Here is a 27,200-nt window from a genome sequence, read left to right as displayed (position 1 = left end):
CAAATTTAGAAGAAGAAATGTGTAAGAAATTTTTGTGCCTTTGTACCTGTGTAGGAAAATTACTTGAGCTCCTGTATTCCTACTCTGTAAAGGAAAATCCCTGATTTAGACATTTCTTATCAACCTGAGCACAGAAATTTGAGAAGAATTCACCTTCAGAATAAGCCACAGCAGTGTGTTTTCACTGCTCAGTTTGTTTTCCATTCCAGGTACTTCCCCATCTATCTATTCATATTCTGTCTTCTGAGACTAAAATGTGTCACATCTTATACATTATTCTGAGATCGAAAAACTCTCTGGTCCAAAGACAATCTTTTTTACAAAAAATGAGTGATTCTCAAGGGTACGGTATTGTGGGTTGTCAGTCTAAATGTCTTTTCATTCTATACAACCTCAGTAAAAGAGTGGCACTAGTGACACTGAACAAAAGTATCAGGAAGAGAAGTGACAAAAAATGTCATTAAAAAGTGTTTTCACTTTGTTATTTATGTGATCTTAAGGCTTAAGGAGTATTTAGGGGCAGAGCAGCTAATTAATTACCTTAGCTAATTTAATTTCCTTTGCTTCCTAGGCATGATTTTGAAGAGCTTTTTGACATAGTGATCACAAATGCTTTGAAACCTGGTTTCTTCTCCCATACTCCAAACCAAAGACCTTTCCGAACTCTTGGTAAGTTGCAGTCACAATCCCCTTCTTATCTGCTGGTCTCTATAAAAAAAAAAATAAAAAATAGAATAAAAAGTGAGAGGAGAGCAAACCAGACTACTAGCCAGGTTAATAAATTTTGATAATCTAGCAGTGGAAAAAATAAAGGATTCTACTAAATTTCCAGGGATGTTACTAAGAAATTTCTTAAGACTGCAGAACCCTGAGAAAATACGAATTGCAATATTGAGGCTGATGAAAGAGAGAGCTGTGACAATAAGTAAAAATGATATTATTTAGGGCTTAGATATTGCATCATTAATGAAAAAGTAAAAATCTTTATTGTGCTGAAAAGGTCATCCACAGAAAGCTGAATTTAATTCTGGGAAAAAACATAAAAGAAATATTTTAAAATTTTGAAGGAAATTCAAAGAATTATTGCAAGGCTGGAAGAAATGATTTATGATGGAAATCTGGCAATATTAAATGTATGTACTTTGGCTAAATAATGACAGTGTAGGCTGAAAGGAAGTGCCTCTGTACTCACTTAATTTAATTAAAACAATCTGAAATATTTGGCAATGTTGTCCATTAGGTAATTAAGACAGTAACAAAAGAGGTTTACAAAAGCAGTGTTTGTTAAAACACAAATAATGATAGAAATATATATGGAGCTGGATAATTTTTCCATATTTTGTTAAATATCATTAGGATTAAGTTCTATCTTGAAAATTAATCTTATATCCCAAATAGTGTAAGTCAGCATATATTGAATTGTATTTTAGCATTTCATGGCAGAAAAGTCAGCTGTTTCAGTCTAAAAGAAATTGTGCCTGTGAAACTTTTATAGCGAAACTAAAATGAGCAGTGGAAACACATATTTAAATTGTATTTTAATGTTTTAAGTATTTATATAAGCAAAATAAATATGAAGAGTCTTAAATGTAATTTTTAAAGGATTAGTTCAAATATGAAATTCCAAGTTGACAATTTGAGGGAAATAACTTTGAAGGAAAATTGAAGCTACTTATATAAAATGGAAAAAAAAAAAAGAAAAGAAAAAACATAGAAGGTGATACAACCTCAGTTCTGTAAGCATTTTAGTTAGGTGTATATATATATATATATATAATGAAAGTTGAAAATAAAATATAATTCACTGGGATATTTTTAAACAATCTAATTAGCCTCACTTCCTAAGGAAATCCTGTTATGTCTCTCAGTAAACCAACTAGCAACTTTTGAACATTTTGCTCAATTTCAATGAATAAAATAGAAGGCCAAAAAGCTCCAAGAAATTTCTACAAGTCTTTTTTCTGCAAACAAGGGCAGAACAGAGAGGAAAGACTTGAAATTACTGTCTCCAATGAGGACTGTCATGTACCATTAGCTTAATCTTACTATTAGATACTTGAAAGTCATCATGGCTGAGAATCACAGGAAAATATTTCATAAGTACCGATATTCATAAAGCTGTTTCTTTCTTATACATTCAAACAGGAACAGCATTTCCTGGAGTCTTCTTACTCACTTACTGGTTTTTATTCCTTTTATATTTTGGCATTGCAAAGACACTGAAGTGAGAGTTGGTCACTGATTATGTGAATACTTTATTAATGCAGAATAAAGAGTAGTCTCTGTTCTGGAGACCTTACTGCCTAAACAGATAAGAGATGCAAACATAACTAGAGTAATTGGCAAATAAATAATTTGCTCAAACTACAAAACTGTGAATGATTTTTTTTAACAAATTTATGTGCAATTGGCAATAAAATATCTTCTGTAAGGCTAACCAGAACATTCAGGGTAAATAATTATACATACAGGACAGGTTTCTAGAGACATGTCTTGAAGTAGTGAATAGCTAGTTTAAGAATATGTGAAGTTTTAGCACCAAAATAGAAACAACTATATGAGAAAGTGTCCAAAATAATAATTGTATGAAGTATCTTTTGCTGTGTCAAAGATTCATTTTACAGAACAATTTTTTTCATGGAACAAGCTTTATTTCAGTTACTGGAGCTTATTTTTATAAATACTGTAACAAATATTTACTCTTGAATCTACTAGTGCTTCGAGAAAGTATTTACTCTGATGTTCATGCATTTTTTTTCCTTTTTCAAAGTAAAAATAATGAAATTTTGTTTCCTTGATAAAATATGTCCAGTGCTCTCAGAGAGAGAAGGGTCTGAAACTCAGTGGCTATTTTCAGAACTTCAAGAGGTTCTGATTTGAAACAAAACCTTAAGAAAATTTCTGCAAAATGGAAAACCGCCTTGAAATATATGTATTAGAAATGCCACCATGTACTGTTTCAGAAAGGAATTGTATTCCGGGGTGTCTGCAGTGACTGGGTGAAGTGATCTTTGCCTATCCTGATGCGATATGTCCATGCTGAGGAATACAGAGGGAAGGCACGCACCCAGAGCACCCTTGTTTTCAGTGCAAAGGAAGCATGGGCAGGCAGGCCAGAGGTCTGTTCATTCAATAGTAAATTAACTATTCATTAACTGTTTCACTCAGTGGTTAGTCCTATGAGATGCTGACTCTGTGGCACAGCACAGGGAAGAGTTCTCCCCCGTCTAAATATAGTCTCTAAGTCCCGATTTGAACTGGAAGTTGTAGGACCTCCAGGCACTGGGTCTACAGCCAGAAGCATGAACAAAAAGCAGTCCCCACGTGCCAAGGGCCATTGACAGTGCCATCAATTTGCTGACGAGGTTCCTTAGTTACCTTCTGAAAATTAGGCAGGCCTCTCCGAAACCTATCTGCTTTTTTATTACAGATCATGGGATTGACTCTGTACACATTTTGTGTTCTGAATTTTTTGACAACTTTCTACATTATTAGGAAGCCTCAAAGTTGATTCTGAAGTTGAACCCGAAGACGTGAGAAGTTTGATCTGGTCAGAACAATTTTGACATTTCTAGACTTTTTTGACAGGACACTTGCCTGTTGCTATTTTCATGCGAATGAATTTTTCTATAAAAAAGCAGATATACCACTGAAAAACTGTTCCCCTTGATAACTGCAGTAATTCTTTTGAATCCTATCAGTTTATCCAGGGCTGAGTTTCAGCCACATTCTTCTGTCCACCAGTAGGGCTGAATTAAAAAAAGTCCTAATAATACATCTAGTAGGTTTTGCCTTCTTTTTCAATGTAATTGTGTTATAAATGGACTTCAGGCACAAAATACGGAGTAGGTTCTTAAGTTCAAATATCACAAGTGTTACATTGTGTACTGGAGCTAAATTTTATTTATGTATAACAGGATTTTTTGCTGAAAATGTTCTAAAGGAAAGGCTTTGAAGTTTACTAAAGAGAAGGATAACTTATTTTCCATGAATAATTTCAAAAAGACCACTGTGTTCAGTAAACATTTGAAGGAGGACAAGAAACCGGACAACGTGACAAAGAAGTCATTGTCTGCAGAGCTGTGATATCATATAACTGTTCTGCAGAAATGTTTCTTCAGTAGACAAGCAGTTTGAGAACGAATCAATTTAGAACCATGAAAAAAGGATTTGAATTGTGCAATTAAAAATGCATCACTACTTCATTTGAGTTTCGAGACATGCGTTATTCAAAAAAATCAAAACATTGTTTGAAGTCTCACAAAATTCATGTGATTGTTTTTTATTAAACTGAGGCGCTAAAAAACATAAGAATTTGTTTTGTTGGCACAATAGTCTTTCAAAGTATCATAATGCTAAATGGAGAAATAGTGTATACATCTCTTTCTGGGTTTTAGAACAGCTACCTGTGTTTACACCTGGCAAAACAGTTTTTTATATAGTTGTGGTAGCTTATATAGCAAAACACATATTTTATGAGAACAGTGTTATATGAAAACAACTTCACTCCCATAATACAAATATCCCATAATGTATCCCATGTGCTTATTATTCACAAGATTACATTTACTTTTAAACAAGAAAAATTCTTAAATTGTTCTTGAAAGTACTAACAATATCTTGAACTATTCTGGCTAAGAATCGTGTCCAAGATGTTTGTATAAGCAGTGTGTTGAGAATGTGGGGTTTTCTATCTTTCAGCAGCTACAGTCAGCTTAAAATATATGTCGTCCGTGTAGGACATGAAGAAATATAGAGTAGCAAATGCATTTCTGACTCATCTGATAATCTGTGGTTTACCAAGATTTTTGTAACATATGACAACAGAGCATTCCCTTTATCACATCACTACTAATGTAGGTCAGATTACTCGCCTGACTACCAGTTCTGGTCACTGTCAGATACGTTCTTCAGATTGTGAGGTTAAAATAAAAATGCTGAAGATAACTCTAACTTCCCTGAAAGCCTTCTGTAAGTCTGTATGTTCAGGCAATTCTCACTTGCTCCTAAGTAAGACTTCTATCTTTTCTTTTCAGTTGAGGAACTGTCTATTTTGGCCTGGTGTTCTGATAAGCTGAAATTGTATTTCTCCAAAGTGTTCAGTGTGTGAATTCACCATGCATATTTAAGGGTGAATGTGCTGATACGTCTTCATATATATGTGCATATGTTTGCAAAGGACAAGAAGATCCTTTATTTGGGGTGACAGTGGATGTGATGTTTCTGTGAGAGCACGTGCCTTTATCAAACACCTAGACAAGCAGACTTGCTTGCTTCTACTCTAGAGATTCTCAGTTTTCAAAGCCCGCTTTCAGTTGCACTTCCTCGCTGTCTGTCTTATTCCTGCACTTGATTTTCTGTCGAGCTCATGATGCCTTTCCTACATGATGTAGCCTCCAATATAGGAATCTCACTTTCACTCAATCTCACTGCAATTTTTTATGGTTTTCTGGTAGCTGCCATTTTTAACAGCTCACTTCAGCTTTTTTTTCCTCCTTCAATCATTCTTTTCTAGTCTTCTAAAAATACAGGAAAATGCTATAAACTGGAAAGGCCAATTAGAAAAGAAAAAGAAAGAGGAAGAGTATATAAAATGGCTTAAGAAAGTCTTCAATTAATAGGGCTTCAAGACTTCATAAGAAGGAGATGATCCTATGTCTGCCATTTAAGTGTTCTTGTGAGACATTTGGGCTTGATTATTGCCAAAGATGGGAATCAGAACTGGGTGGAGATCAGGGCTGATCCTATATAGTTATTTTTATGCATTTACATTTGAAGGATTTTTAGGCCCGTAGAATGAGATCTGAAAGAAAGTGGCTTTACTTTCCTGGATATTAAATGTAGAAGTCTTTTAATTTGTTTTAATGTCATTCTTTTTACATTTGGACTTGTACTAATTAAGACTTTGGTATTTACAGGCAGAAGGATAACAAAATTTTATCCAGTAAGTATTTTAAATGCCTTAAGTAAAACTGAAATTTCTATAAAAAAATACAGAAGTTTTGAAACAGATGATATTGTGAATTGTGCTGCTATAAGCACAGTGATACAGTCATTTACATAGTTTTGTAGTATTCACTTACTTGAAAAGCATAAAAGCCATTTCTAGAAAACAGTGATGAAACTTTCAATCAAAACACTTTGAATTGAGTCTACAATATAAGCAGCTAAGTTGCTATGTTTCCTATATTATAGGCATCTCAGTTACATTGAAGACTTCCTTGACAACAAACCTCTTTTTCTTTTTTTTACATCAGCCTGAGAGGTTAAAAGTCATGAAAGCTTGTTTATTACTATTATTTGTTCCAGTCATCTCTCTTTACTGATCTTGTCTTGCTTTAGACCTTTAGATCTTAAGATTTAAATATAGTTTCACATGTAAATTTAAAATCACTTTTAGGTTTAATCCTTAGTTCATCACAGATACAACAGCACGACTGTTAGCTCATGCAGAGACTTGATATTTGGCACAGAGATCACTTTCCCAGTAAGGATCTGGTCTTTTTCAGCACCTGTGAATACTTACCAAATATATGGATTATGGTCTTCAGTCTGCAAACATTTAATGGACTTTGTCATATTTTCCAAGATTTTGTCAGTAGTGAAATCCTTCAGCCTCAACTCTTTGCTGGGATTAAACAGGACCTTTCCTTCAGTGGTTCAACACAGGTCCCTAGAGCATCCTTATTCCAGAGCACTGAAGCTTGGATGCCCATTACTTCCTCCACAAAGAGCAGTGGAGGTAAGAGGAGAGCAAATTCCCCTCACAGAAATGCAGCAGGGCACAAGACATGTGCCCTGCATGGGACACAGATGAATAGAGAGGGTGTTGGAGTGGCTAGGTTATAGGAAGAGTGAAAAATACGGGAGGAGGCAGAGTAAGAGCACAGCATGGTGTGTAGACATACCAAGGAGCGTGATTTTGCCCTGTGAGGGGGTTTTCTGAATTTCAAGTCTCTTCTTTTGCATTTCTACCATTGTCTTAAGGATGATTTTGGAAATAGATCTACAGGCAGAAATAGCTTAAAGGGAGTCTAACAGTGTGCTGCCTGGCTTGGTGCTTCCCAGGTTGCTGTCAGTCAGCAGCACGGGATGCGGCACTGCCCCTGCAGGAAGGATCTCTGGGCTCAGCAAGCCATCCGGAGGGGAAGTCCAGGAAAGGCCTGTTTTCCCGCTTTTTGGAAGATATAAAGCATAGCAACACCACCCGCAGAAGAGACCTGTGTAATCTGCTCCTGCAGTGTCTTGTGTAATTATTTTATTTAATGCAGTAACTACTTTGCAATGTAAGCTACCACTTGCACAGCACTTTTATTTAAAGCAGTTGTACTGACTGCCGTTTTTCTGGAGAAAATGCCTTTTCTCTTTTTACCTCGTCTAGAAATAGTCTATAACGCAAGGCAACATAATAATGCATATTTACTGATACCTCATGATATAAAGGCATGCAAAGGTTATCCTGGCTGCAGACTGCCTTATTCAGCAGCAAAGTCCGTAAATGTTTTATAAAGGTCTTCTAAAATAGGGTCTTTATATTGTTACAACATCCCACCCACAGCAGTTTGAAAGCAATCCATGAAATCATGAAAACTTGTTTAGCAATTCTGTACAGTGTATTATCACTATTTTTCATATATTTTCTGGCTATTTAGAAAAGGGAAAGTTATAACTCTGTACTCTAGTTTTCAAAGTGAGGTCTTTTTATACCTCATAATATGTTAAGGTTCAGGGTCTCCTAATTCTCTAATGTCAGGAACAGAGTCTGTATCTAGCTGACAGCAGAAGGCTCAGTGTTTTAAGGCATAAAGTATCTAGTTCTGTGCCCAAGTTACCAAAAGAAATAGTTTACTATTCTTATCTCTAATAGGGATTCTCATTTCATTCATCGTTTTGGGGAAAAAAAGGGATTTTTTTTTTTTTGAGCAAATCATTGCTTTGGGTGATGAAAGGCTTTATACAGAGAGATCCTAGTATCTAGTAATAGATCCTGACTGTTTTCAATGTTTATTACGAAACCCCAAAAGACTATGGAAGTGCCGTATGAAGGTGTCTCCTCCAGTTGATGCCCTTTTAGCAGCATGGTTAATGCCTGATACCACGTTCTGAAAATCAGCCTTGGGTAGGCCAGTAGGGCTGAGAGTGACATATACAGATGAATTAAATCTCATAAAACAGAGGTTATCTCATACAGATATTTATCAAACACCCAAGAAGTTAGGAGGGTGTTTCCAAAATCCACAGCATCAGGCTCCTTGGCCTTCACCTCCCATACTCCTATCCCATCCATGATCTTAGCCTAAAACTATTCCACTCAAATTACAGTATTTGCACAGATATCAGCCACACAGCAAAGTTATTCTGACAGTGTAAACAGTTGTCTCAAGGACTTCTGGTTTCCCTGTATTATTTATGTGCTTCAGACAAACATTAAAAGAATCAGTGTATGTTAACTACTGATCAAAGGGCTTTACCAATTAATCTTTTTTAAGTTTTCTAGAAACTCCCTATCTTAGAATTCTTGAAATCAACAGTTTGGGAATTGTTTGAAAATAGGGAGCTGATCATTTCCTACTGTGTGGTCGACATGTTTATAATTAAGCCATAGAGTAGGTAAGTCGGGAGGCTGTAGTTAAGGACTTCTCTTCCAACAGTTTATTTCACATCCACTAAACATAGACTTAGATGATAGTATCAGCCTGGATTTTGTTTTTTACATATTCAGCACGGTGGCCTATGTGAAGGTATCAAAAAGAAATGCAAAAAGCAAAAGTAAGTTGGGCCAGCACATACTTGCATCCTTTTGCAGAATGGGTTGCCAAAGTCACAGACAGACACAATATCTTTTTAACAGATGATAGCAAAAAAAAATCCTTGTTCCTTGGTGTAAAGCTTCATGTGTTTATGTGGTTTTCCTAGCCCTTGGCTACCCTATGATGGTCATTACCTTATAAAAACAAAATAACTATGTTCTGAACATTTTTGCTCCACTGCAGAGATACCAAATTAGACATTGGGGAACCAGAAGGAGGAGAGGTGGATAAAAACTCTTGAGGAGATTACTGTGAAAGTAATAAGTGAAAGTGTATCGTTATAATCGTGCTGTAAACTGATGCAAGGGGCCACTCTGCACTGATTGTAAACTTCTACCGCAATATAGTTAGACTGGTCTAATTTCTGTATGTTGCCACTAGCCATAATAGTTAGACTGTGTGGTAGCCAACCAAAGCATGCCAAGCTTTCCGTTACAGCACATCCTTTTTGGCAATCTGAGCAGAGGGGCCATTTCTTTCTCTAGAGGAAAGGAATGGAGGGTTTTTCTTGGAATGAGTTTCACTGGTAGTTGCTTCAAAAGTGCTGGAAGGCCAGTTTCTCATTGCATCATTTCTATATATTCTCACAGATGAATACTCTCATTTGGACATTTTACACATGCCCATATGTCACTTTTTTAATGGGCGAAACATGGAACTCAGCAAATGAGAAGGTAAAGCTTTGAGCAGGCAAATTCTCTTTCTGTTTTGGTCAGGAGGACACAGTGCTGGCACCACTAAGGCAATTGCCTACTGTAAACCTGGTGGCAGGCATGTGCCAAGCTCTGGGATTTCGGCTAATCTTCTCTCTTAGACAGGAGATACCTGGTCATCAACCTAAGTCAGCCTTTGGAAATTGAATTGGATGCTGCTTCTTTAGCTCATTTGGCTAGTGCTTCAACTATATTAGTCAAAAGAGCTGGCAGGACATGGGCTAATTCTTCAACATATCATCTGTTTTCCCCAAATAATGAGATTTATGCATGTGGTATGTATGAGTAGGAATTTCTCGCCATCCCTTACTGCTAACCTCTAACCTAAGCCAATTTCAACCAAATTTGTGTGCAGCCTAGTATTGTCAGAAATATGACAGATTCTGCAGGCTATGGAGGAAAAAAGGAGTCTGTCAGTCGCTGCAGCGTAAAGGCTGCAGCATAAACTTACCCCTTATGAGATACCAGAGGATCCACACAGGAGAGTCTGGTTATAAAGGATACAACCACAGGAAAAGCATCCATCAGACTTTGCATCTTATTAGATATTCAGTGAATCCAATTGCAAGACTCAACTCCATAGGAAGCTAGGCTCCATTATTTCCACCACTGATCCTGAACAGCTCCTTGTTTATTAAAAAGTAAAAAATAAAGTCTTTGAAATAGGACATATGTTTGTTTCTGAGTATCAAGATGAGCACTGAACTATGAATTCATTCTCCAATGCTTAACCTTCTTTAAAAGGAAAAAAATAAAGAAAATGTGTCAAGCCAAGTTCTTTACATGTTTGCATAGTGTTCAAAGTACCTTCAAGGATAAAAAGAATAAGAAGTTATTCATCCAAAAATCAAAACAGTGAAAAACTGCAAAATATTTCTGCATAAAGACAGCAGGGGTTGCTTCAGCTGATTACCTTTGATATTAAATACTGTGTTTGGCATTAAACTGATAAGAATATTACAGAAAGCTGTTTCAAAGAAAACTAAAGCTGCTGTTTTCAAAAGCTAGATATAAACAATATTCTTTTTGTTAAAACTGAAAAATATGCTTAGCATAATTGCCAAGTGCTCCAAAAATGGATTTCTTTGTCTACAGAAAGTGTATTTTCATTTTCAAAAGGAGCTGCAGTAACCAACTAACATAGCTGTAAAATCCTATTTATTGATTTTATTATGTTATACTCAAGGCACAGATAAAAATCAAAGCCCAGTTGTTTAAGGTATTGTGCAAACTATGATTCTATGATAAGAGTTAGTTCTTTGTCTTCAAGAAGTCCACAGGCAGATCAGAGGAACAAATAAGAGAAAAACAAAAGTATTGTCTTTTCTTCTTAGAGCCAGCGAGCTGGAGGACAGACGGATTAAATGACTTGCCCATAATCATACCTCTGGCAGATCTACGTATTTAGATAAGATCTCCAGTATCCTAATCCTGAGGCAGTGAAGATCTGTAAACTGTATTTGCCAAAGGACTCCAGGAGACTCTTGACTGTGAGAATCGTTTTAGCTCATTCCAAAGATCCATAATGGGAAAATGAAGATGACATAATTACAATTAATTCTATTGGTTTTAATTTAGGGTTCAGTGATACACTTTTTATAGGTTTAAGCAATCAGACCTACTAATTTGACATGTTCTACTCTGGAATTATTCAAACCAAATTAATTTGAAAGGAATCACATAGGGTAATGTTTGTTTTGGAAGACAGTTTTGTACCAATGATTTTTTTTTAATTGATTATTGGTTATCAAGTCATACATACATTTAATCTTAGTGTAAAAAAACTTTCTTAAAAACCCTCTTAATCTGGTGAGTTATTTTCATCTTCCCACTGTGTGTGCTTAGAAGAAGCTTCTGTCAAAGACCTGTTCTGTGACATAGGCTGCACAATCTGTAACTCATGATGATGTTTTAAATGTGGTTGCTGAAGAAGAGGCATCACTGTTTGAAAATAACAATTATTACAACAACAAATACAGGAGCTGTATAAGCTGTAAATAGAGTTAAATACAGTAGCTGTAGGTAATTCTATTTAAACATATTCACAGTGTGCTCCTTGAAAGTCAGAATATGTAGCAAACCCTCAGTCACAGATCACTTCTCAATGTTGCTATATATTTTTTTTTAAATGTCTCCATTCTCCAGGATATTAGCAGAGAATGGAACCATGATACAGTCTGATCTGGATTGTACGTGACTCATCAGAGAGGTCAGGCAGGATAGCTTGCACACTTAGGAAGCCCAAATAGTCCAAAAGCATAGCATGTTTTTCCAGCAATATGGGCTACTGTGGGGCTGGCAACCCTGTCCTCTCCAACAATCAAATTGTGTTCTATGCAGTAGTCTTTATTTTTAAAACCAGAACCAAAACACCTAAAAACTGACCAGCTCATGTTCCCAGACAAAACTATGTTTAGCAAACAGACTTCTCTGGAATAAAGAAATTCTCCAACACATGTGTATAGTTAACAACATGTAATGCTGAAAAAGACTTGGGATTTATGTGAGTTATCTCATTGAATGTGAAGACCCAATACTCTGTGGAAGGCAAAAGCAAAGGCAGATCTTACACGTATAAGCAGGACTTGCAGCACTGACTTTCTGTGCATCGTCAGTCAGATCATTACCAAAGAAACACCTTCTCATATTTACCCTTCCATAGAAATACTCAAAATTTGAAAGGATTGACTACGATACTATGTCTGAGGGAAACATAAGGTCACTCTATTTTATTACTGAAGAAAGCATTAAGATTTGTTAATGACCAAGTAGTTTATGGTTCCTTGACATCTGATGCAATACAGCCCAGGCCAGGATAACATAATACCTGAAGGAAGTGTAGCAATTATTTATATAGATAGTTCATTAACAAGCATAGCAATTCTGGAATAGACCAAACTTTTTTTTTTTTTTTAATATTTCCCCTGGTTAGATGAGATACTTATTTTCACCTTCATTTTTATTTCTCAGCACACCTACCAACCAAGAGTAGGAAGGGAATTAAAAGCTAAACTGTAGGACTGAAGATCTCATAGAACTGAAAGGAAGAGTAGGGAAACAAAGCATGTGCAAGCCAGCAGCTATTTTGACATTAAGTGAATGTGTATTTCATTTTGATCTGTACCGTGTATTTTTTAATATAAGATGCTTAAATAAATACATCTTATTTTGTCTATGGAATAAAAAAGGGCCCCACACAAGGAGCTTGTTAATGCAGATCATTACCAGACTTTACTGCTGCTTACAAGTAGGACGTTATGCCGTAGTCATCCTAGTTTCAAAATATAGCTTCTCTTCTTGCCGTATCTATATCATAAAGGTGGACAGTGTTCAGATGCTAATTTTGGCCATTCGGTTGCTGATCTCTCCCTTAGGCAAAAACCGACTAGTAACAACATTAGAAGGATGATGCCGTACATCATAAATCACAACACTCTGTTTTGGAAATAAATAAATAAATACTAGAAATGGATATAGAAACCACTGTGTGTAGAAACCACTGTAGCTATCATTTTTAGCTATTAGTCAGTTGACCCCTATTCTAGTCAATGAAGAGCTGGCCAATAAAGTCAGTGGAGAACTGCAGAGCTGCCCAAATGGAAGTGTCTTCGCTCCTACTCTGCTGAATACATTGACTGCATTGACTTTGCATTGCCATTCGTGTGACTGTGTGCGCTGTCAGAGGCCCTTTACGTGATGATTCTGCCTCTGGAGCTGATCCCAAGCTGTGCTGCACAATTTAGTTCTCTAACTGTGCTAACTGAGAGCCCCAGGGAAGCCAGCTACCCACGGCCTGTGGAAATGGCAAAGGCTCTAGGGGAGACCCGTGCCCTCTCGACTGGCACCATAGGGCATCCCAAATGCTGCTAGACACCAGTATTTAAGCAACCAGATTGAACTGGGCTACTGGTTGACTAGAAAGCTGTGCTCTGCGCAGGTCTATTCCTGTGTCTACAGAAGCCGAGGACTGGCTGCCTGTGGGACACTTCAATACAAGTTCACAAAATTTACCACCGCACTGAGACTCAGTGCATCCTGTGTGAATTGGGTTGGTGGACCTTTAGTTTAAACTTTGCATTATAGTCCTTAAACAACTGTCAAATTCCACAAGGTATTTCTGGAAGAAAGAAAGAAAGATTACCTACATCATGGCGGGGGGAGGAAGTAATAACAGTATGACTTTGGGAGGAAAAACTTTCTTTGGTGTCACATAGATTTCATAAAAGTTTGGGAGTTTTTAATTTATTTTCCTTGACTGTGTAATTGTAAGATTCAAAAATAAATAGCTGATTAGACAAAGTTACAGTAAAGAGTTACTTTGTGATTCAATTTTTTATTTATTTGGAAACTGAGATAGTTTATAGTAGAGCAAAAATAGAGAGTTGTGTATGGTACATTCCTGGCAGATTCAGGGCTGGCAGCCACTGTAGAAAGCTTCCTTTCCACATAGTTTCCGTGAATCTGTATGTGCTGGTTTTAATTAAAAAAGCTTTAGAGTTCTCTTGTGTGTTCTTCCAAAATGTCAAGCTTTTATTAAGGTTAGTTTGTTTTTCACAGAAAGCACATACTGCTTTTTATACTGCAGGGATCAGATCTGCTACTGAAAGTAGCGGAAGGATCTGGTTAGGAAGCTCTAGGGATGAGCTGAGAATACAGCTAGGAACCGTGGTGAAAACCTGGGCTGAGATCTGGCTTACTTTGATAAGCCACTGAATCTCTGCCTCAGTTTCCCAATTTCTAAATGCTGAGGCTTGCTTAATACTCATGAGGCACTCAGAAGAATCTGCAATTCATTAAGTGGCATAGGAGAGCTGTAACAAATAGCAGGTGTGGATTTATTGTGCTTGAGGGAAATCTTAGGTGGGTAGAGAACTAGCTGGTTCTGCAAGAATCAGTGGCCAGTGAACACACAACTTTGACATTTCTTAGCTGATGAGTGATCATAGAACAGGAGTGGTCGTTTAGATCAATAACAAGTCCTCTGCAGCTGATGTTCAGAAGGGAATGATTTCTTACAGACTGAAAATTTGGGAGAAGTAAAGGTGGTGTACTGTGTTCTTCCTCTCTCTCTTTGTTTTTCACCCCTTCTTTATTGTTCGATTAGGATTCCAGATGTCTTAAACTTAAATACATATGTCGCGTGCTTTGCTAAGTAGAGTTAGCGACCCCAGGACTTCTCATTAGTAAACTGATTCTTATCTGCTGTGAGAAGAATTTATATATTATCACTGTCCGCAGATGCCAGGTGTCTCTGTGATTCTGCCAGGCTAAGGCTGAACGTTCCAAGGTGGTTATTGTTTCTGGAATAATAGCAGTAAGAGATTTTATCTGTGGAATTCTTGCATATGGAGGTCTTGCACAATATTCTTGATTCAGAGAAACGAAGTAAATCGCATTTTCACATAGGTAGTCATAAGTGGTTTTGCAAACCACGTAAAGTGCACCGATAAGGTACTGGAAAAATATATTATAGGAAGTGTCATGGGAATGGTTTCCCTTTTACTTCTTCTTCTTCAAAAAAAAATCGTTGCTACAAACCTTTGATATTGGTCTTCTCAGCAAAGACTAACTAAACCTACTTTTCCAGAAAGGAATTGTTTCCATTCTTCCTTCCCAGTTCCAGCCTATTTACATTGTTCTGAGATTTACAGCAATAGTTTGACACAAAAAACTTTTTTCTTAGAACATTAATTTCCTAATGTTTTTCATTCAGTTTGTTAAATATGAGGTTATACAATATCTCAAAAGATTTAATACAGATTTTGGGAACAAAGTTTCTTATTCTTTCTGGTTTCCATTCCCTGGCATCCCAGATACACATCTGGCCTAGAAGGCCTTAAAGAGCATGTCTGAAATCTCTGCCAGTTGTCTGAACCTTGTCACATACTTTGCCCCTCCTTTGAATTCATCCACCAATTTTTGTCCACAGAGCCACGAAACTATCCTTAGACCTCAAGACTGTATTTACCATCGAGGCCTTCCCTTTTCCTTCCCTTCTTCATCCTTTCTGCTGCAGATCATATTTCTTGATAGAGAACTTTGTATACACACCCTGCATAGACAGGAGCTACTTACTGTCAAAAGAGGCTTGGAGCAGGGAAAAGAAGATAAAAATTTTGCTTAATTTCTCTGCTCCCCAGAGAAATTTTCCCACTGTCTGTCATCTCAGCACGCATGGCCTGAACAACATCAAATTCTGGTTACTTATTTTCTTGTCTGGCTCTCCAGCCATCCCTCAGCTCCAGCACACCCACCATCTGGAGAGGTTCTTTACTTTACTTTGTCCTCTTCCTCCAGTTTAGGAGTAGCTTGGCATAGTGACACCTAATTACTCACCAGCACACCTACCCATAACTTCAAAGTAATTTCTTTTAGTGCATTCACATAACAGGCTGATGGATGTGATGTGTGATGGAACCTAAAGTGTGCATTTATCATGGCATACATTCACAGCACAAAAACAGATTTTTAAATGAATCCTTTTTTTTTCTAGAACTGACAGAAATAGTATAGAATAAAGTACAGTATATACTAAAAGAGTCTAATGATCCTCCTTAATGCAATAAGATTGCAAAACCCTCATTGGGATTCACTGACGATATATGAACATGCACAAGGGTACGTTTCCGAGGGGAGATTCTGTGAAGCTCAAATCAGTGTTAAGTGCTGAACCATATAAGATAAGGGAAACGCAACTTAAGGCAGACAATAGGGCAGAAAAAGTATCTATTTGCTACTGAGCAAGACCACCCACTGTGACTGTTTTCGTATTTTGTACTTTTCTGTATGTTTGATATTTTGCTTTGTTTATGATTTTAATTAGTGGCAGTTTCTACATTCTATAATGGAAGATAATTGCCAACTATTTTATGCTGCTATATTTCAATTTGAAATTAAAGATTTTTTCTTTTATTCTTTACAGTGCTAAGTATTATTAATAATATTTTAGAATATTCACAATTTAGTACAATATATGAAACAATGCAAAGGAATTACAAGTGTAGTCTCTTCCCTGACACAGACATATTCAAAGGATTTTAATGTTGATATGATTTTTAAGTGTGTATGTACTGCTTCTGTATGTAATGTGGTAAGAAGAAGTCATGGATCAACAGGAGCCAAATCCCACTTTCAGCACCTTCAGATGTTCTACCACTACCACAGGTAGTGGTAGAAATTAATTATTTCAAATACTTTAATAAAATTTATACTGATTTTAACAATCAATTAATTTACTTTTCATATACAGTTTAAAATGTCTAGATATTAACAGAAAAATTGATGCAATATAAGAAATACAAGTTGGCAGAAATGCAGTAGTAAAATGAAACTTTAAGATGTTAATTAGTCACATTTTTATAGTGTTAAACTATACTTAATGTGTACAAAGTGAAGAAGAGCATAGCACTCTATTCTCTATAAATAAAGTTTGTGCTAAAAATGTTAGATACTCAAGTAACATACTGTATCTCCTAATGAAGAAGGTCTTGTTCTTTCTGCTAAGATATATTTCACATGAACTATTACATAACGCTTTTATTTCCCTTTGCTAAACTGCTTTCTGTTTGATTCTGCATTCATGGCCATGCTCTCTAGTATTGCACATAAGTAGTTATTTCGGATATAGGTAATTATTTCTTCTCCTCTATTCCTTCCCTCCTAAAATGAGGGAAGTACTCTCTGCTTTAGATCTAAAACAAAAAGTATTCTCTTAAAAAAAACCATAAAATTAGCAAGCAGAAATTACTTACAGGCATGAAAAGCAAACAAGTGCAGCTGAGATTTTTTCTAGGTGAGCAAACAGCGTACTCCCCTGACCAGGCAGTAGAAAACTACTGCATGGAGAACCTATGTGACAGGGAGTTTGCCTTCACTTTCTGTGTCTCAGTTATACACCTCCTTCCATGCTTCCCTGTTTACCTGGATGATTTATGTTCCGTGCTAGAATAAACTGTAGAGGAACATTACTTGTCTGCAGTTCTTCCTTCAAGCTTTTACCTAGATACTTGGAATATATGCAAATATTCCATACTAAAGAAACTGGCAGGGTATATCCCATCCTCTTATTTTTTTACATAAACATATACATAAACACGTGCACAACATCAGCATAAAATCATCTGATTAATGCTAAGTGTTCAAGATGTATGTTGTCTAGTTTATCCTTGGCCAAGTTTATAAGTTAGGTTATATGAACAAACCCTGCAAGAATTAAGAAAACTGTTAGCTTAACTTTTGCTTTCTTAAAGATGGAAAGAAGGGGGGAGTTTCTTTCATTTTTTTTTCCATTTTTCCTGTGCAATTTTGAATCTTAAGTTTTCTTTAGATGTTGATGTAGAACGGGGATTTTCCTCCTACCAAAGGCAGATGACATTAGAAGAACTGGAAATGCAAGCAGAATTAATTAATAAAATTCAATTAAGAGTTTTAGATAGTGTAATCAGCTGAGAAAAAAAGTGGAGTTTTTCTTCTAAATCATAAGCAAACTTTGCTGTGTAGTTTTCATATAAAGGTTAATGAAAGTGTCTGTTCTATATTCTAAGCAGTGTGTGTGCCATAGCTATGTATGCTCATGTCTATTTAGCAACTGCTATGCTCTTTAAAAGAACACATTTTAGGGAACTGAAAAATAAATATTATAGGACCCTTGCAGCATATTGCCTTATAGATAGCATATAGACGTATATATATAGTCTTATAGCATATAGATAGATAGATAGATATGTATGGTTATTTACAGTGAAATTGTCTATTCCAGCTTACATAATACATTTTTTATCTTTAGTATTAAGAAATGGAAATAAATCCTTTCTTGATCTTTACTTAACTGACGATTGAAGAACAATAGTTTTAATATCTGAGGCCAAAGTAAATGAATGGCAGGAAGTTTTTTGCCCACCAGTCTCGGCCCCACACTGCAGTGTAGTTTTCAGTGTTTAAGAGTGCAGTCCAAGAGCAAATTCCAGTATGCCTTTCTTCAGTAGAAATTGCTCTGGAGTCTTAGATAAATCAAGATTAAAATCTACAGTGCTGCAAGGAAGTTGCTTGTGCATCCTGATTTTATTTTAATAATTAAAATTAATTGAGACATTTTTCTGAAGTGACAGCTTAAGTCAGCATGTCTTACTGATGACCTCATTCTCTGTGCTTCCCTCCAGCTCATCCCTTTTCCTGATAGCTTCAAGCAGTGTTCATTTGGTAGTCTTACCCTAATAGCTGAGCTCCTTCTCTAATGCTTAGCCACAACCTAATGTTCGTAGCCCATATAGCCACTAAGCTTAACAGTCACAGTGCCTACCTTTGAGGAATGGGCTCTTCTACATAGCCATACTGATGAACCATAACCACTGTCCACAAAAGGACAAAATAGTCTCCCATCACTGCTCATGCTGAACCACTCTAGGCTACACCATCATAAATTTCAAAAAAAGAAAGAACTCTGGAAAATAAACCAAGAAAAACCTCTTACTAGCTGCACAGAGCCCAAGAGATCTGTGTAAAGAGAAGTCCTTTGGACTTCTTACCGAGTTGTGAGCTTTTAACATTTTTGTAATGTCTTTCTGGTGGTCATTCATAGTTCTGCCCAGAAAAAAGTTGAAGCAGTTTGTCTTTTCAGTTTGCAAATTCTCCACAGTTGAGGCTTTTTCTTTCTAAATTCAGACATAGTAGAGAAAGAGCTTAACTGGTTAAGCCCCTATTTCCTAAGAACTGGTTCGGTTCATGCCGATTGTAACACAGACAACCAGTACTTCGATAACAGAAGTGACACCTTGAGAGGTCTAATTTTTTACAGCAGTGAAGCATACCCTAAAAGGAAAGATTTTAGAAAGTTGCTTGAGCTGAAATATATATTTCTGAAATGATTATGCCATTCCTCCACTGAGTTACCACATCTGGCCTGGCTTACTTGAATTTGAACTGCTTTCAGGAAAAGTCTGTCTCTCTGTGTAATTAAATAGGGACCTCTAGGGTGAATACAGTATTAATAAAGATAGGATCATTTGGGGACATAATGTCTGGATATTGGGAGCCTCTCATTTATGTGGCTCTGAAGCCTTCTTGTGAAACTGGTAAAGTTCAGAGTAAAACTGGGAAAGGCAGGGTTTATTTTTCTCATCTTGCCTTTTTGTACCTCTACAAACATCCCCACTAAAAAAAAATACAAGATAACTAGAAGGAATAAATGAAATTCTGTATTTTATGTCCCTCTTACTCTTCAAAACAGAAGTTCTGGAGACTTAAATGAAACTGTAGAAGACTTCAGCAAAACTATGTGAAATATATCTTACAGATACATTTTTTGGAACTTGCAGATGAATAATTTCCGAAAACAAGGAAAAGGTCTTGGTTCTATTTCATCATATCAATGTTTTGAATGGCAGAAACACTTTGTTCATTAGCCAAACTATTCCTAGGAAGACATAAAATTACTATTTTGACAGATTTGAAAACAAATTGCTAAATCTGCAGTGACATGCAAATTTCAGTTCCTATAACACAGAAGTCAAAACTTACTCAAATAACTTACTTGATGACTTCTTTAAAGGAAATACTGATTTTCTTATAAACAAATAAAACTCCAATATTGTCTTTATATCTCCTACTGTTTTGTACAATTAATCATTTCATAGTAAGATAGATTTCAATTGAAAAAATGGAGACTGCCAAAATCACTGGCCACTTTTGAACCTTTTATTTCAGTTCATCACTCTAAGGGAATAATTTGTTCCTTATCACTTCCCTGCACTCACCCAGTCAGATATGTGACTAGCAAGCACTGGCGCACATGCAGGGCAGATGGATTTCGCAGCTGCTTCCAAAGCATGAAAGTAATTCAGGAATGTGAAAACACACAATAATACCCCCATGAATCCTTACTAACAGTTAGTCCTCACTTGTGTTGCCTCTGAGAAAGCTCAGATGATTCTAAATTTCAGTAACCACTTGATCTCCCAATGAACCAGGAAATTTTAATACTCCTCTGTATTTAAAGAAATATTTTTCAGTGTAATGAATGGCTGTTTTTTTTTCCTGCATTTCATCTCAGTAGCTACAGTAAGAGGGAAATGAGTTTTAAATTATATAGTCCAACTTATCAGAGGTGTACTCCCAGAATCAGGATCTGCAGAACGGCTGCACCTGACCAGAGGAGGATCATTCATGGGTCCACCAGCTGCTGCTGTGTCCTGCCAGCATGAGTACAGCAAATCGCCCCTGTGTTAGCACAGGCCACTGTGGCTGTCTCACAGCAGAGGCATGTGCAGGGGAGATGTTGTCTCCATCTGAGCGTAGGGAAGGAGCTAGCCTCGCTCAGATTTCAGCAGTGCCAGTTTGGTGAGGACTACTGGAGTGCTATTTCAAGCCTCGGGTATCACATTATCCATCAGCTGTTATAAAAATTGCAATTAGGCCTATGACATTTAAAGGGGATGTTATTAGATGAGGAGGGTGAAAACTAATGCTATAGAATAACGCAGTGGTCCAGAGGGGTCACATCCCACCTACGCTCAGCCACTCGTCTCCTTTCCTCAAGGTGCGTCTGTTGCCCCTGGTGGGAAGGAGCCCCAGCAACACTGATGCATCCCCCTTTTTCTGGCTCAATTCCATGCTGAGCTTTCCTAGCTTCTGAGACTTACTCATTTTCAGCCACACATCCTCCAGGAGTTACAGGGGCAACTAGTGACAGCACGGCATTGCAGAAATCATGCTGTCAATTGACAGTCAGCCGAAAAAGGTAGGTTTTGTATAAATAGGAATTTGGGGTACTACCCAGTGTAATGGTGCCTCTAAGCTGTGAACTTTTACCCTCACCAAGTGTTTACTTTCTTCAGGAGGGGCATGGTCCATAGGGGAACCCTACAGTTTCTGTCATCCCCTCCCATTACCTTTACAACTGGAAAAAGCCATTGGAAGGATTTTGCTTATGCAGTTCCCTTTTGTCTCCACCATTAAAAGATGTAGTTTCCTGCCCTGAGTCCCTTGCCAAAAAGGAGAGTTTGTGTTTCTTAAGTGACCTGGAAATGCTATCTGTGCTTGCAAACCAGGCTGGAATACAACCAAGCTTTTATATTAATAACCTCGGGGTCTGAAATGACATTATTTTGAATGGCACAGAGGCATATCAGTATGACAGTTGTGAATCGTAATATTTATTTGTTTTACAACGGCCCCTTGAGGTCTGAACCAGGGCTTCAGTGTGCTAAACACATATTCACATCTGTGCTAAGTGCGCACATAGAGAGAGCCTGTAAGAGCTGACCATCATTAGGAAAACGTGAACAGGAATATGCACAACTACCGACAGAATCGGCTGATGTTTTTATTCTACCACAGAACTCAAGCAAATAAAAAAAAAATCAGCAACCCTAATAGCCTCTCTACCCAGATCTGTGTAGAAACTTCAAGTAACAAGCAAAAGGAAGAACAATATTATAAGGGCAGAAATGTGAGTTACTAGAGAGCTGTACACATATTGCATATTAGTCGAGCACAGCTTAGGCTGGCATGACTAGCTGGCACCTGGAATTTTTCTCTTCCCTCAGTGTCTGCCCAGTCAAGAAGGTCAGAGCTGTCTTTGGGCTTTCTGGTAAGCCAGCTGGGGGCCCTCACATCTGGATGTGATAGCCACTAAATGACCACCTATCTTCAAGAACGATACAGGGGACAGTCTGCCATATGGATGTCCTGATGAAAATTAACCTCGGTGTAGATGCAATGGACTGTAGAAGAGTAGCAATCAAAAAATAAATTCACCTTTGTGTCCTGAAAGAAAAGATCAGAGCTGCCCTGTTCCATGGGCTGGGTTTAAGCAAGGTAAACATCAGCCAGGGTAAAGACAGAGCTCTAGCTTCAAATCCTGGGCTTAACATTTGGTGTGGACATAACCTTAAGACCTCATGTATTCAGATTTCCACCGGGGTGGGTATAACCAATAAACAGATAGCTAAGCATACTGCAGTAAGCAAGTGGGTGCAGTCTTTCCCAAAGAGCAATTCTGTGCCAAAGTAAATTATCATCGGTTGTCACTTATATGGGAATAAGCTTCACTGATTACTTTTTGCATATTCTTTTAGAATGAAAGCTGATGTTCCCCACACCATGTTATAAACCTGCAACTGACTTTTAAAGGCACTTTAAAATACAGGATACTGAGTCTTATTAGTGAAATAGTTTATTTTTAAAACTGTATCAGAGTAGCTTTCTGAATCGGGATACACTTCCCTAGTTGTTAAACACAGTAATATGCAAAATGCCATTACAGGGAAATTAGTGTTGCCCCAGGATGAGTGAAGCATTTTTTGTTGTTTTTAGACAGGAATGGTAACTTCCCCTCAGGAAAATTGCTCTGAATCACTGTTGTGGTTTTGGTGAGTGTGTTAATAGAATGATTTTCTGGTTTAAATTATTTTAATTTTACTTGCTTGATACTTTTATATTTCTTGTTGTAGCATGTTTTCAGCCTGCAGCCAGGAATCCAGGTTGCAGTGATATATTAGACTTCAGAAGCATGCGAGTCACTCAGTCTGAATCATCTGAGAAATACTTTTTGGTTATCCAGTCTGTTTGAAATTGTCAGGACATCTCCCTTTCCTCCCAACTTACATGACCTGAAGCATTCGCATCCCCACCTATATATGTGTTTCTTCCTGTTAAAGTAATATTTATAGCATTTCTAACCTTTGAATGAACTTTCAAGAATCAATAATAGCAAAATGGAAGGAAAGTCAGCAGCAGTTTTCCTCTTGTCTGATTGAGTGTAGCCAATGTTACACTTGGAACATCTAATACATTAGGAACTATCAAAATCACATTTTGCAACATCTTTGCAGGCAATAGATATATTTCTTGAGTGTCATCATGCATCTACTGTCTCAAGAATAAAATACAACCCCAAAGTAAAATGTGTCATTAAAGTGTTTTAAGCTGTTATGTATTCATTTTTACGTGGCAAAACTTCTGTAAGAGGTCTTACAGCTGGTACCTAAGAGTAATTTTCTGGAGTATATATTTTGCCATGAGAAGAGTGTGACTGGCTTTGAAACCCTTCTCATTAATGACCTGCTGAAATGAAAACACCATTAAAGTGTAAATTTCCTTGCATTTTAGACTATAGCAATAAAATTGACACAATCACCCACGTATTTGAACTAGCTATTTGAGCACAAGCTGTCATATGAGACTGTTCAGGAAGCAAGGCTCGCCAGTCCAGATCCATTAGTCCTGTAACCTTACAACTGAAATATCATAAGGGACCTTTCCTAATTCTTCAGACTTCTGGAGCTTCTTCCAAAATCAAGCTATTCCCATAACGGATAAGACATCTTGATGCTGTTTGATGCTTCTGTGTAATGAGGAAGAAACCGAGACCTGAAATTTCCCCTAATTTCAGCTACTTAATTGTGCAGATTAAACACTTTTCTTCTACAGTCAATAGCCAGAGCTGGCACCTGTAGAAAGTGCTTCTTGCTCTCTCTCTTGCCTACAAAGGGAGCCTAGCCAAGTAATTTAGATTCTAACTATAAATTAGAAGCCTCTCTTTCGGATGCATCAAGTTAAGTGAGAGGCATCTTACTGCCAGGGCTGACAATAGTGGATCTCTCAGTGCGACATCTTTTACCGTGTAATTAGAGTGAATTTATTTCAGCCAGGACTGCCCTTATACCTTTCTGTAGAGGTAATAAAGCAGGGTCCTGCCCTTTGCTGGAACCTCCTGGCGCTGCTGTAATACATAGCGTTCATAGCTGCAATGGTAATGTTGTTATTCTGAAAACTCCCCTACTCCTAGCTCCATTTTTCTTCAGCGACTGGATGGGCAGATCTTAGGTCACAGATCATGATGGCTGTGTGTGTCTTTGCAAATTTCTAGAAACTCTTTTGACAACAGCTCAAAAGAGTTCTGTTTTGAAAAAGACTCTTTTTATATCTCGTTGTTTGAAGATTGTGTCTACTTGTTCAGCCAGCCTTACAAATATGTCTAAAAATACCCCCTAAAAGTTTGAAAACTTCTGTTTGATCAAAAGTTGTTTGGTCAAAAGTATCTTAAAAGCCAGGAAACGTAAAATGAGAGAGACTTTTTTACATGGATGTTACCATATTTGCTATTATTATTGTTATGTTACTGTGGGAGAACAAAGGCAAAGACATTTCCATGTAAGTTCCACATGAGTTCCCAGTGTCAGCTTTGAATTTCCTTGTTTTTTCCTAGTTTATAAAATACCCTTAATATAGAATTGTTTTGTCTGAGAATAAATCCTGTGTTTATTCAAATTCTTAGGTCCATAATATTAAACAGAGATTTGCTGCCTCTCTCCACATATCTCTTTCTTTCTTATTTCTTTTCTTATTTTTTTTCTTCCTCCAAGGAACAATTTACTGTGCCATGTACATCTTAACTGCTCTTAAACATAAAGCCATCTTGTCATTTCTCTGCTCTTCCAAAATTTGCATTTCAGTTTTCAGCGGTCTCTAACCAAGTGAAGTTTGTTCACTTTGTCTCAATCTTCCTCCTAGCATATTTTAAGTACTTTGAAGTTGTATAAATCGGGAAGAAGACTGGAATTCTCCTGCTCTGCCTAAGTTAGATCAGAGTACTGCACAGGCTTGTACCTCCCTTTTCACTAGAAGAAAAAAAAAACACTGAATAACAAAATCACCCTTTTGTTTAACTGCTTTGATAAAGAAGCCATTAAAATTGATATTTCTGAGGAAAATCTAGTTTATCATTTCACTAGGGCTAATCTGGCTCCAACAAGAAGCTAAAAGGAGTTCATCTGGCAATAGCACATGGACCTGAACAAACAATAAAGTTACATAGACAGGACAGATGCAGCTGTCTCAAAACCAGCTAGAAACTAAGCTTATGGCACAGTTAGCTGATGACCACTATTATTTTTTCTGGCAGCTGCCTGTGTGGATATACAAAAGTTTGCACCATCAGCAGCAATATTTTCTACTTGTCATTTCCCAAAACTGATTGATAACCAGAACTACCTGTTGCTTCTGTCGAGCAAAGGCTGTTTGATGTCATGAGAATTACCTCAACTGTTTTGTTATATTTATGTCAGTGTTAAAGTAGCGGTTAATTTGTCTGTTGGGAAAGGTACATGGTGTTGCTTATGGTCTGTCAAATCTCATGGTTTCATCTTAAATCTGTAACAGCTCCTCCATCATTCTTGTCTGTGAGATTTTCTGCCTTCACAGGTATAATATTTGGAAGATGAAGCCTGTGATACTCATTCCCTGATTCTTCTTTAGGTCCAATGGGAGAAACTAAGGATTCTTTTCTCACACATATTTCCCTATTATTATTTCTATTTATTTCCCATTTCCTGAACATAATAATACATAGGGTCATTTGTTACCTGTCGCGCTTTGGTAGCCCTCAGCTACCAAACACCTTGACCGAAGCTGCAGTCAGAACCTGGAACTGAATTTCTTGCCAGACACTGGAACTGTTTTAATGTCAAAATAGACCATGTTCTCCAAGTTTTACACATGCCCTTTCTCACATGTCACGTAAATACAGGAACATGTTACTATCACTAACAGCAGGCAATTTTTCTTGGTGATTTCAGAGAATGATGAAGAGCAGGAGGCTCTGTTATCCCTAGATAAGCCTGGCTGGTATTCCCAAGGTAATGCTATCCATCTTTATGAACTACTGAAGAAGATGACTGGCAAGTTGGACCCCAAGGTATGTTATAAATGTGGGCAATTTTTCCCTGTTTTGGCCTAAAATTCACCAGATTAGCTTGCATAAAGCTTAATTATGTGATCAATTGGAGTTATATTCTGCATAGAGCTGCCATTGACCTGAGCTATTTCATTGCACTTCCAAGGTGACTGCTTCATTCTGCCTCACAGCTAACATTTACATAAATGGTCAGGCACTGCACAAGTTCAGAGACTTGTTTCTTAGCTTTCTTAGCTTAATCCACATCTTTCCCAGTGCATATTTTGTATTTAGTTCTTAGTAAATAGACCAGGGCACAATCCTTGTGGTACAAGAATGGCAGGAGATGCAGATGCTTCTGCTTTAAATAATGTGTAAAAAAAGCTGCATCAGTATATACTGAGGCTAAAGCTGCCTGCATCTTCATCATCTCCCTGTTAATCAAGTGTTTATCTATTACAATTTCCCTGAGAAAATAGATGGATGAAAAGGTATCGTAAGTGAAAATTAGGATCATTTTTATCTTCCCCATTTACAGCACAGGCTGGGTGAAAACACCAGTGAAGGCTGCAGGAACATGTTTTCCCTAACTACACATGGGTACAAAAGAGCTCTGAGTCAGTGGGAGATTCTCTGTGTTTTTCTTTATTTCCAAAGTTGTCCAAAATGCATTCCATTTATTTAGCGCATTTTCTTGTTAAGCTTTTCTTCTGCTACCTGGCAGGCTATTTCAGTCTGTCAGGAATCTCGGTGCTGTTCTGTGTGTCAGTCCCACCTTGGCATTCCCTCGTGATGTCGCTAGAAGGTCAAATAGGGAAGGTATGCAGGGCTAGCCTTTTACTTATGGAGAAGCTGGAAGTGAGCTGATTGAAAAACCCCCAAGACAATGACATTAGTAAGATGTATATGTGTGTTCTGGCCAGCTGTAAACATGAAAGAATTTTTATTAGGTTCTTCTAAAGCTTTTTTTTCTCTGTCTTTGAAATACGTTTTACTTGTGTTTCA

At 37.2% G+C, this 27,200-nt stretch overlaps 1 protein-coding gene across 1 annotated transcript in view; it reads left to right on the top strand.

The window, feature by feature from the left end:
* NT5DC1 (5'-nucleotidase domain containing 1) overlaps positions 1-27,200 on the top strand; it is a 156,718-nt gene that overhangs the window by 107,916 nt on the left and 21,602 nt on the right. Inside the window, exons 8-9 of the mRNA XM_062572628.1 lie at positions 572-669; positions 26,098-26,216. Of these exons, the coding sequence (XP_062428612.1) occupies positions 572-669; positions 26,098-26,216 (217 nt within the window). The remainder of the gene's footprint in view (positions 1-571; positions 670-26,097; positions 26,217-27,200) is intronic.

The sequence above is a fragment of the Rhea pennata genome, chromosome 3, assembly GCF_028389875.1.
Source record: "Rhea pennata isolate bPtePen1 chromosome 3, bPtePen1.pri, whole genome shotgun sequence".
Taxonomy (NCBI): Eukaryota; Metazoa; Chordata; class Aves; order Rheiformes; family Rheidae; genus Rhea; species Rhea pennata.
This window is presented reverse-complemented; position numbering and strand designations above follow the sequence as displayed.